Source organism: Micromesistius poutassou (assembly GCF_964030765.1).
Source record: "Micromesistius poutassou genome assembly, chromosome: 16".
Lineage (NCBI taxonomy): Eukaryota > Metazoa > Chordata > Actinopteri > Gadiformes > Gadidae > Micromesistius > Micromesistius poutassou.
The window spans coordinates 2,825,609-2,838,267 of record NC_140286.1 but is presented as its reverse complement, the minus strand read 5'-3'; the positions used below and the strand labels follow the sequence as shown (position 1 = coordinate 2,838,267).

Genomic DNA, 12,659 nt, shown 5'->3' with positions numbered 1-12,659 from the left:
CAACAACAGTTGAACATTATTCATATTCTGCCGCTATAACAAAAGGGGGTTTGATGCAGCATTCGGGGGAACAAATTGGGTTTTGTATGTTTGATCAGGAAAATGCAGCCCACACTACATTTATTCAAAAACAACTCCATAAATAAAAGTTGTGAAAGCAAGACAAAGAACCCCCTCTGACAGAGTGAGAGCCCAGGGGAATGGTCTGTTTGGCTAGGATTTAACTGCTGGGGCCACCAAAGAAGTGCTACCTCCACCCCTAGGTGTTACAAAACAAGGGCAGCAGGAACAAACGAAGGCCCGGCCAAGTGTCCACGTTAGCAGAGACAAAGGGGCCCAGTAGGGGGCTTCATGTGGCCCTCCTCCGCCCAGAGACCCCGGCAGACCCCTGCTAAAACAAAGCCGAATCCAACCCCATGGAGAGCCATCACAAGATGGACAACAGCATTGTGGATGAGAGGACAAATGGCTGTGGTCCAACATTACCCCGCCATGGCAGGGATTTAGTGTAAGGATTGTGAAAGGAAAAAGGCCTAGAGTCACGATGCCTCATCGCTAGATCTCTTTGACTCTTTAAAAAAAAAAAACACATCAAGTGGGCCATCTCACAGACGTCTGGGTTTAGTCTTAGACAAAAACAACCCACAACAATGAACTTCTGCAGCTCTCTGACAACGCACATGCTGGTACAGCAAACAGAGCCTGGGGACTTTTAGATTAGCTGATATCTGCCTCCCTCATCTGTAACATTAGGTGGGAAGAGGCACACAAAGTCAGCCATTTGTTGTGGCCTCATTATCATTTCTGTGCTATGGAACTTTTGAGGTTCAAGGCGAGATGTGGGTTTATATCCACAGACACATGACAGCATTTGTTAAATAGGACACCATGTTTTTTTTTTTTTTAAGAAGTAAGCCTAAAAGATTGCTCCAACAATGTTAACAATGACGAAATCCCACCTGCGAGGTGATGAAACCGATTCAAGCACAATTCTGGCCTGCACGTTTCTGGTAAAGTTTCTTAGAAAAAGTTGAGGACATGTCACTGGTAACACTCACTGGTGACGTTGCCTTGGTGAACTCTCATGACAAAACCATGTGCCGCAACTGACTCAAGCAAAAAGCCCAGCCTCTTGGATTCTCCTCTGCTTACCGGAGTGCTCAACGCAGATGTCCGACATACAACAGCTGCATAAACAGTTACGTTAACGCCAAATCTCATGTCCGGCACCCCCCCCCCCCCCCCCCCCACCCTTCTCATATAGCAGATAGGGTGTGGGTGGTTGTGGGGCTCGGGTGGGGACAGGGTAACCATACTTTAGCTGTCTTTCAAGAGAATGATGTTCTGGAGTCCAGCTGCTCTCTGGACACTGTTAGCGTCAGTAAACTTAAGCCAGAAAGGAAGTCAACCTACATCGCAATGTTAGCTACAGCAGCTAGCCACATCCGGCTACGTGACCTGATACGGCTAAGTGAGTCATTTTCAAGCATTTATTGTCCGATAGTGAAGCCATCATTTACTTAACAGAATGACTTAACTTCTAATCACCACTCTATTCAAATCACACCATTCAGTAACCCTGCGCCAGGAAGGAAATGTAAATGTGTAAATGTAAAATCAGCTTTTTGGCCAAGTATGCTCATACATACAAGGACACAGTGAACACAGTGAGGTGAAGCACGCCACTACAGTGGCGCTCGTGGAGAAGTGAGGGGTTATGTGCCTTGCTCAAGGGCACTTCAGCCGTGGATGTGGGCATGGGAGAGCAGTGCTCAACCACTTCCCCCGCCCACATTTTTCCCACTGGGTCAGGGATCGAACCGGCAACCCTTCGGTTTCAAGGCCAAGCCCTAACCAGTAGGCCAAGTCTGCCCGAAATCATCCACTCGTGCAATGTTAGCTATGTCAGCTAACCACATCCGCCGACTTGACCAGTTACTTGGCCTGAGCGAGTCAACCACTAGCATTTCCCCCCCACTGTCAAATAATGAGCCATCATTTACTGAACCATTACTTATACTTTTAATTAAACAGATCTTGACGATGCAAACTTGGACCACTTTTGAAATGCAGCCCGAGTCCTTCCTCTTCCAGTTTGTGTAACGCTAAACCAAACATTAAACACAGGAAAGGAAATTGGAGGCTTTATCATCTAACATCTCCATCAGCTATGTAATTACTAAACTCAGCTGGAAAACAGGAACAAAGGCCTGTGTATAAATCAGTCTACACGTCTGTCGCGCTCCCCATAATTAACTAGTTACCACTCTCCGCACAGCGCTTTGAACACTGGTCGCTAGTGTGCGCCCCGCTTGTACTGCACCGCAAGGGGATCATTCCTCTGCCGGAGCACAGCTAAAATTACCCTGCATGCATCTGCACGTCCCGTGTAACAAATCGGCCCCCTTTCCATAGACGGAGGCAGTGCGCCATCTATAATAAGAGAAGCCCCTTTCCCCCTGGGGCAGTGACATCACTTCCTGCTCACGACAGATTCTTCTCAGAAAGTCTCGGGGGAGGGGGGGGGGGGTCAAAGGGCAGGTGGTGGTTGCGTCTCGCGGACCGGTTTCCCACAGGTTTCTGCTTCCTGTGCCGGAGGAAGGGCTTCAGTGTCATTGGGGTGCTAAGCTGCTTATTTAGCGTAAATACTGAGCGATTGGGACACCCCTGGTCCTATCGGCATATGTTGAAATGGAGATTCGAAACAAGGTCACAACAAGCTTGTGTCAGAGAAACTCATATCTGGCCTGGATGCATGATGGTAAAATAAAACAGCCAACATTGGCCTTCACAAGAACATTTAGACTCTTTTCTAAGGCTGTAAAAATGTCAAAAAATGTTAAATACAGTTTGAAAAATAAGCCTTTTCATAGTAGATTGAAGAAAAGGGACAATTTGTTCCCCAAAGAGAACAATCAAGCGACTCAAGACTCTGGAGTCAGTGTTTGCTTGCGGCAGATGCAACCGGCAGATTCCATCTCCAGTCGAGTCCAACCGGGATGTGTTTAGTCTAGGCCTGCATGAGTGCACTACTTCAGCTGGAGAACTTAAAAGAATGAAAGAGCGGACAGGCAGTCCGCTCTTTCTTTAAAATGCATTCAAACACACCAGCGCCCAGAAGAGGCCAAGATATTCCTCAACAAAAAACGCAACAAGACTCTTGATTCGCCCGATGTTGGGGATCAAAGTGCCGGGCCCTAGGTCTATTAAAGGCAGCGTTCTGTGGATCAGCTGAGTGGAGTATGTTGGTGAGATTTAACGGTTCAGCTGACACCAATCTGCTCTCCGAGTTCACCCAGCGAGAGAGTCTTCAATGGGGGAGACAATGGTGGTCGGGCGGCTCCCCCAGCTCAGCACTCCACGGGTTTTAGTACTTAGGGGAACTCAAAGGCCCAAACATGGTTTTACATCTTTAGGAGGAAGCCCTTTGTTAGGTTAATTTTGCCGTTGTGTAGCCGCAGATAAGCTCGTGTGAGGGGTTGAGAGGACGGTGTCTCTTGCACAACTGGTGGGCAGAACCGGGTCCATTTTATTTTCCACGAGAGAGAGCTTTGGCACATAATGCGTATGAAGACTCCTAATAAACCCATGTCAGATGACGTATCTGGGTAGCATTGTGCGGAGGAGATTTTTATGTAGAGGAGACAAGGTGATTACGGCTACTGTGTAGGAAACAGTGAGCAACCAGGCCGGGTCTGGATCACTCACGACAGGCCGCTCTGCTCCAGATGCCAAGAACAATAAAAATAGACTTAAAACCAAACACTGTCATCATGCACAGCCACTCCTCAGCTATACAACCTCATCTGGGTAAGAGACTCGCAGTGATTTATAGAAAAATAAAACAAACAAAGGATAAATCTAAGGATAAATCACAGGATACATCACTGAAAGAGGGTGGGGACTCTCGATCAGTACGCTCCCCGAGTTGCTCTCTACGGCTGCAGGTGTTAGAGGAGGCCCTACGTTGCTCTTCAATTCGATCGAGACAAAACCAACCATCTAGTGATCTTTCTAAAAAAGGTTCTCAAAAGGTAGTGCGCTCCGTGTGGCGTGGGCAGGCACTGCGGCCAGCGGTAGGTCAGTCTGTGGAACCCCAAGGATAAGGCGCTTTGTCACAGCAGGCGAGCAGCCCCTGTCCCGGCCCGGCCGAAGCACTGTTATTGCGACCTCAGGGCTGCCAGTGAGATATTAAAAAGGTCAACCTGGCGTTACTATGTCGACCCCCGGCAGTGACGCAGTTCCTCAATGAAAAATAATAAACAATGAGGTTCGTACCGGAGGGGAACTAATGGGGTTACTATAGAAACACAGAGGGGAGAAAAGGTAGGCTTCTACTGCTAAACCTTAGGCTGCCCCAAACGACGCAAAACTTCTGTTCCGCATTCTGTTCATAACACAGAACCAATCTAAAGACTATTTAGAGTGTTTTCTGTGAATGGAAAATATAGGTTTGGGTGTCTGACACACTAACCCTAACACACACACACACACACACCTCAGGAAATGTGAAAGGGCAACGGAGAGCCTTTTAATTAGCACACAGCGTTAGGAATGTTAAGCTGGACTTCAAAGCAAACACTGATAACTGATAGGACAAACACAGGCCGCCGTCTAACTGTCTCTAACAAGCCAATCAGAGCCGAGATCTGAAGCCTCTGAGAAACAACCCTGTGTAGAGGACACAGGTACAGGTACCAGAGGGAGACAGACAGGTCGCTCACAGACAGACCAACATTGAGTCAGACAAACAGCCCTGCGTCAAGACAAAGGACGAGGTACTAAAGAAAGATATACAGGTAGGGCAGGCAGACAGGAAGAGAGTCAGACAGACAATGAGAGACGGGAAAGCAGACAGACATTTCTGGTTCAAGGAGGTGCAACAGGTACTAGAGAGGGAGACGGGTAGCTCGGATTGATAGACATGCAGGGCAAGCATGCAGACAGACAGACAGACAGACAGACAGACAGACAGACAGACAGACAGACAGACAGACAGGTGGGGTCAAACATCCAGTGCGACAGGCAGGGCAAGCAAACAGACCAGAAGAAAGTCAGACCGCAAGCCAGTGAGACAGGGCCGACAAGCAGACAGACCGGCAGGCAGGTTTAAGGAAAGGGACGATGGCTGGGGAAGCAACGACCACACAAAAAGACTAATCCACCTCCCCACCCCCACGTCAAGAAAGGCACACAAAGACTTTTCTAAGGTGGGAGTGATTTAGGAGGGAAGGTGGAGAGCAGTCAGCCATGTCACTGATCCCCTGATAGGATAGCACCACCAAGGGGGCGGGGCCAAACACTAACTATAGGAATTCCTCTAATGGTTGAAGCGCGTAAAACTCCAAAATTAGCCCAGGATTAGCGCCAGGGAACACATGGGTGATTCACGTTTTTAATAGTTGGTAGATGACAGTTGGTCTGTGATGATTTATGATCGGCCTCTTGTTTCCAGGGGAACAATAGACATTGACTTCCAGTCCTATATCAACTGCCGTGACAAGTTTAAGTCACAGGTCAGAGGTCAAAGCCACAGCACCCTGACAATAGAAGCAAATACTAGCGGTCAAACTGCTACGTAATGGCCGATTAACTGATACCGTACGTTTGCCACTTTTATCTCTGGTGTAAAAAAAAGACAATAAAGTAATTGAAATTTTAAATGAACTCGCGTATTACCTGATGATGACATGTTAAGTGTAAACAGTGACTAATGAGGAGTTCTTTGTGTTGCCAAACCAAGCAGTTGAACATCAACAATCAAAACATAATTGAATCAAAGTCTGACGTGATCTCATCCAGGATATACTTTTACAGCAGACAGTGACTCATGCAGAGTCCGGACTGTTTGAGATAGCTGCAGGGCCAACAACTGGGGCCTACCGCAGGTGTTTAAACAGTGGGAATAGATTTACAACCTAGAACTTACAAGACATCACGCTATGGTGGCATAGCGTGACGTATCAGTTTCAATACAAGTTTCCAGATAAACACCCTTATATACGCTCAGAGAGGTGATGTACCGCAGTCCTGCAAGATACCATGTACATTTCTTTATATATCCTTGAAAATCCTAAAAAATATGTCCCAAGGCTTCCCCCCCGCCGAAGACCTCAGATTGAAGAGCAGATGGGCCATATCAAACAAAAATATTCAAAGAATATAAGAGTAATTCTGTTTGTATTTTGGACACATAAAAGGGCATGTTTGAAGTCATACATGAAGACACATTAGATGATGAAGCTTGCAGTCTTAATTGGTGACCGTCTTCCAACTGTGATAAACAGGAATAACATTAGCAGCTATACAGTATCAGCAATGAGTCTGTGGGGGAGGACAGCAGAAGAGGAGATTGAAAGGTTGAGACGAGACTCTAAAAAAAATAAAAGCTAGACAAACAAGGAATGTAACAACAAAGTGATGAAGTTGTCTGCTGGCCCAACAGGAAGTGCAGATGTTTGGCCAGACACCCCCAGCTGTGCAGGGGACTGTAAGCCGACAGCACACCTGGTACAAGTCCTGTTCCCCCCACCAGAGCTGGGACCCAACCAACGACAAGAACAGTTTGTGAATGGGAATTCAAGCAGAAATTCCACCTACACAAAAAATATAACAAATAGAGAGCATTGCCATTCTTAAACAAGCAGCTAGCAAACTCCTCAGAACCAAGACATAGCCTCTCCCAACGACAGTCAGAACTAGTGGATGGATGCTTGTCATTTCCATAGACTCCACTCCACAATGGTATCCATTACCTTCCCCCCATAGGCTATCAACACAAAACTTAGAAAACCTTAGAAAACCTTGCATGAACAAAGCCGTCTTCAAAGCTTCCACCGCAGCTAGGTCTGCAGATAGCACACCGCCCTATGTTTAGCGGCTTATCTCATGTCTGAGAGAGTAACCCTGACATGTTGTAACCATGACGCCAGGGGATGGGTCACGTGACGGCCGTGGGGGCATCTGTTGCATTCCTGCGCTGCGCTCCAAGGTCGAAGGAGCGGCCCCAGGAGGAGAAGCTGTCCACTCCGTGTTCACGCAGGGCAGGAGACACGCACTTGACATACAGAGCGGTGGGCGGGGCTAGGTGGAAGATGGACAGGTGTTGTTTGTTGCTTTGTTACCATGGCTTTGTTCAGATAGACGGGGAGGGGAGGGGGGGCAGAGGAAGAGATGGATAATGGTAAAGAGGGGGGAGAGCAGAGAGGGTAGAGAGGGGGGAGATGAAGGAGAGATGGGAACATAGATGGCTGGACACTGGAGATGCAGGTTCTCGCATCACCGCCTCCAGCTCTTTGAAGTCCCTGAGCTGTGGAGCACCATCACCACACAAAACACGGGACACTAGCCCGGCTGTCTTCAAGACCCCCGACATCCACAACCATTGCCCCTCTCCCCTTTGCCTATCCTCAGATAAAACTTTTTCATTTATACAAATACAAAGATAACAACCAGATAAAGGCCAAACGTAGATGGCCGTTATTTACTCTTCTATGGTATCAATGCATCATAGCAGGAGTAGACGGAACCTCTACTGGCACCTTAATGATATAAATAAAAATGAAATTGTACTGTATTGTAAAAACTATTTTAACTGTACGTCTCTAGGGATGAAAGCCAAGTGACTTAATGGGACCTGGTCCAGTACAGAGAGTGGCTGAACCTTAGGGCAGACTGATCCGTTCAGTCCGGTTCTCAAGGAGCTGGATGTGCAGTCGGCCTGTCATCAGCTGCTTGCATGCATTAGTGATGTGAAGGCCAATCCTCCAGCTGTTTGGCTCGCAGTCTATTCCCACGCTGCGCTCATTCCTGAACCAGCAGCACAACAATGGTTCTAACCAGATGAGCCCTCCTCCTCATTCTCCTCCTCAACACACACACACACACACAATTTGGAACAGCTGGGGATAGTAGAAAAGTGTGTTTTAGTGTGTGTGTGTGAAGGCCTGGGAGGAGAAGAGGAGGATGACGACGAGGTCCCGGGGGCCCGTAGAACCACTGCTCTTCTCGTTCCCACACAAGAGAGAGAGTTCTTCCTGTTCCTGCTGGGCCAGGACCCTCATCTGGACCCATCTGGCCTTGGAGACGGGCCACACAAGACTGCCTGCCACACAAGAGGACTGCCTGGACCAACTCTCAGAGTTCAGGGACGGGCCGGACCTAGCCTGGCACGCAGCCATCAAGGTATCAGCAGGGCACATGGTAATGTTTGGATCGGTTTATCCTTCAGTGTTCAGCATTTGAGTCATTGAGCATTAAGCTAGAATCTAAAGCAACTCAGTGTGTTCATGATATGCGTCATTAATGAGCAGCTAGGGGTTGTGGCTTCTTGCTCAAGGCTGCCTACAGGTAGACCAAGGACATTTGTGTTCAAACCCACGAAAGCGTTAAACCCCTGATCCACAACAACAAACGCTGTGCACTGCCATGCACCTGTCCCTTTAAGTTCCCAGCACAGCATGTAGTAAAACAGTTTCCTATACTATAACTATAAGAAAAGGTTAAACGCAGCCCCTTGGATTACAAAGAGTTAATAAACAACATTCCTATTGTTAGCCAGGCCTCCAGCCGGATGTGTACTGGGATTGCAGGTGTGGATGTCAGCCCTGCAGGGTGGGAGGGGGGGGGGGCGTGAACATGAGTGTTTACAACCCTCTCAGCAGTGCGACTGCACGCATGTGTAGTTACTGTAAACTTGGGGGCTGTTGCTGGCCTGGATTCACTCTACCCTTCCACTGTGTAGATGGGCCTTTCAGAGAACTAGGAGGGAATGTTTAACGTCTTTAGCTAGAGACCCAAACAAAAATGGCGGCGTGTTCGTGGGACCCGACCACCGCCCTTCAGTTCATCGTCGGGACGCGACCCGACTCCAATTGAATTTGCGACCCATTTTGGGTAGCATCCTATAGTTTAAGAAACGCTACTTGAGTGAGAGAGACAGAGAAATCTGAAATACAGGCCTGCAGGGGAATGTTTCCCTCTGTGGGGCTGACAGCATTCTTGAGCAGCTCAAGAGTCTCTCTCGCTCTCTCCGTTATATCCAGCCCACTCCACGAGGGCCCGTCAAGACAACTACCGTTGGAATCTCAAGTGTCCCCCCCCCCCAAAAAAAAAAGAAAATGATGGCCATTATGTGACCAAAATTCACAAAGTCCCCCAATGAATTGAAAGCTAGTGGGTATTTTAAAATTTTGGTTAAATGTGTAAGAACCACTACAATACAATGGGCTATGTATTATAAAGTCATTAATTTTTCATCTAAATGGAAAGACCCGATACATATAGTTGTTTAGTATAGATAACTATAGATGTAAACAGAGATGTGTGTGTGTCGACTCCAGCTGTGTGCATACAATCCCTCACAGGGGGCTCTAGTTTACACTCCCTTTCAAATCTTAATTCCCGTGTGTATCGTCAAACAAACGGAGAGGAAGAACGTCTGTCCATCTACAGCATCTGCTCTTTCCGCTTTCATGTTCCTCCTGCAAGCCACCAGCCTGCAGAGGAAGATCTGGGCCCTTGTTCCTACAGAGAGATCTGCTCCCAACACGTCTCGGCACGCCGGATTCCTGCCTGCGCCTGGGTTTCCAATGCAGACTCCCGCACACACGCAAGCCGTCACACAGCACAACGCACAACAAAGGACAGAATTGCAGCTACTCTGTCAGGGCTACACTTCTCTAGAAGAATCCTCGATTATGTCACCAAGTTTCCCCATTTCTCCGAAAGCGAGTTTTAATTTTTTTTAGTTTTACCCCCAAGGCCATACATTTTTTGGGGGGAGTGTAGTGAAGGGAAAATTAAATGAATTAACATAGATGTTGTTTTGTGTGCTGCTTGGTGCTAGATATACATTTATTACGTATACAAAATAGTTTATAGTTTTGACAATATACAAGAGGCCCTTATTTTAAACAGTGACCGATTGATAAAGACTTGGTATTTCAATGTGCCTTGGCATTTCATCGTTCAGTGTGGGGCAATTCTATGACCTCAGGCAGAATAAAGGCCTAGTAGTCAATCAGAGTCTGTCACACAGAAAAGGGCTGAGGTTTAGGTGTGATTTCTAAACAAATACGGAGAAAAGTATAAATCAAACATTACTAAATCCCCCAGCTGGAGAAGAATGCCGTGAATATATAGCCATTCAGGTGCAGCTCTAATCAGAGTTTGTGACCCAAGGCTACATATCGTCCAGGGCAGCTCAGCTCAACAGAACAGCATGACTGAACGGCTCAGGAATGTGGGGCACTGTAAAAAGCAGTGTTACAAGCTGTCTCACAAATAGATTGGATCACCTTTTTTTTTTTACTCACACTGTACCGAAAGCATTACAAATACATTCCCCCCGCGGAAAGACCTCTACCCCCATTCCCCAACCGACATCCGAGTAAGTTTCACCTGGTGTTTTCAGAGTTCACCCACACGATATTATGTAGCGCGGCTATTTTCTCCGACCATCTTTAGCCGTAGTTACTATCACCACCAAGTCTTTTTTAAAAGACCACCAACACGGCCATCAGAGTCAAGTGAAGCGGTTATATATAGGCCCAGTTTAACTCAAGCTCCCCGTCTCTCTGCCGGGGCCCAGGCCTGAATCCACATCCAGGCTGCTATCTTTAGGACACCGCAGTACACGATTCTAACACCCCAGCTGTCTGACACGGGGGGTCGACTACCTTTACCCGCCTCCGGGACTCCACTGAACGGAGTCGAAGAGAAAGCGATGGGTTTGAGAACTTTAAACCTGCAGAAATAAAGTTTTAGAAACATTGGCGAACACGGCCCTGCTTCTACAGCGCAGGACGCGGCCATTCGGCCGGGGTCAGTACAACAGCAGACACAAAACACCGGGACAGCCCGCCTAGGGAAGCCTACTTACCGAGATGCAGTGTTAGGTTGATGGTGTTCGGGTACTGGATACCCGCTAACATAGTCTGGCTTTGCCACCAGGTTGTGTCCTGCTGGGTGTTGTAGTCGGTGAGGTACGCGGCGCTGTGATGTTGTCGGGGGTCCCTGGCATCGCAGATATGGCACGACTTTGTGACCCCGGTAGCCCCGGTCTGCACGCAGTACTCTTCAGGGGGGGACCCGCACGTATTGGTCGACACCACGGTAACATTGAAAGCAGCGTTCACGAACTCGGGCATGCATCGCTGAGGCCGATTCGAATCATCGACGCATTCATCCATAGCACAGTGGCTGCACACAGCCATAGTCAATGAAATCAACGCTTTGATAAACAAATGCATTTTGAGTCCTCCTGTTGATCAGAGTGGTTCTCGGCTCCTGCTGGACGACTTCAAACTCTCCAAACTATGTTGTAACTAACCAGTTACCGCGATCCTGATGAAACCAGCCACACCATGCGGGACACTGCCTTGAAGCGCGGCTGCTTTGCCAGTCTGCGCCCGTTCCTTCCCCCGAAATGCTAGTCCTTGTTCTGGCGCAGCTCTCGTTGTGTTCCACAAACTTCCACGGGATCAGTGCTTCGTGTCCACCGCCATGGAGAAACTTGGGCAGGAAAGAACTATACCGGACTACACCCAAGTAGCTACTGCGCAAGTCAAAAGCCAGGGGGGGGGGGAATCCTACGTCGACTTCCGTAAGAAGGATGCTTTGATTCTCTGCCGACCCCTGGCAAAAGGTTGCATGGGGCCCCTGGACACAGAGACGCTACACCACAACGCTCTGACCGCATCTTTTATTTCACAGTCAGAGGCCCCTGGGAGTGATGTGTGTCCCTGGGAGTGCCGAATTAAAAGTTATAAATCACAAAGTTTGGCAATCAACCTTTTCCCATCTCCATAAAAAATAATGGTGTATTTTAGTTAGTTTGCTTATTGTCAGACTCGTTTTTTTTCCAACATTTAATCTATTTAATTTGAGTTATATAACGTCAGTTATTTAACCTACGTCATGTAACTTCAGTTATTTATCTTAAAGGTTATTTATTATATATATATTTAAGTGTCTGAAGACAAATCTCATGTTGAAAGAGAAACATAAAATATTATAGTCTGTGACATAAGGTGGAGGCAAACTTCCACATCATACAAACGTCATTCTCATTACGGTATTGTATTCCATGGCAACACCTCACCATAACACTACACAACACACACTCAGAATCAAAATAATTATCGTTTGGCACTTTGAACCGCCACTCTGAACCCAAACAAAGCCAGAGAAGGTTGAAACCAGATAATGAAGAACGTAATTAGAAGCACATTCACATTTAATTGAAGAGGCTTAACACCTTATAGACAGCTAGGGTTCATTAACACACAGCCTGATTTCATCTTTACACCGTTCTCTCTCTTATCAGATAATTTCCTCAAACCCAGCCCCACACCTCCTGCTGGGAGGAACATCTGCTGTATCTCGCAGGGAGCAGCCCAGGTCCCTAGGGGTCAAAGGTTGAATGTGCCTCAGCCACACGCATTAGAACCCAAACGCAGGTTTCCTTTACAAATGCTGTGGAATTAGGCTTACTGTAAAGAAGACTTTTTTAGCAGTCCTCCTTTTGTTTCCTTTATAAAACTGAAACTTTGTTGAATTTCTGAGACTGAAAGACATATGGCTTAAGGATTGTTACCCTATTTCAACTTTTTCTTATCAACTTGTGCTTATTATTAGGAGTGGAATGAAATAAAAAT

The 12,659-nt window shown here is 47.3% G+C and overlaps 1 protein-coding gene across 1 annotated transcript in view; it reads right to left on the bottom strand.

Moving 5' to 3' along the window:
* Nucleotides 1-11,495, bottom strand: part of lamc1 (laminin, gamma 1) — a 46,602-nt gene extending 35,107 nt beyond the window's left edge. Inside the window, exon 1 of the mRNA XM_084480836.1 lies at nucleotides 10,883-11,495. Within this exon, the coding sequence (XP_084336962.1) occupies nucleotides 10,883-11,252 (370 nt within the window). The 5' untranslated portion in view covers nucleotides 11,253-11,495. The remainder of the gene's footprint in view (nucleotides 1-10,882) is intronic.
* Between the last annotated feature and the right edge of the window lie 1,164 nt (nucleotides 11,496-12,659).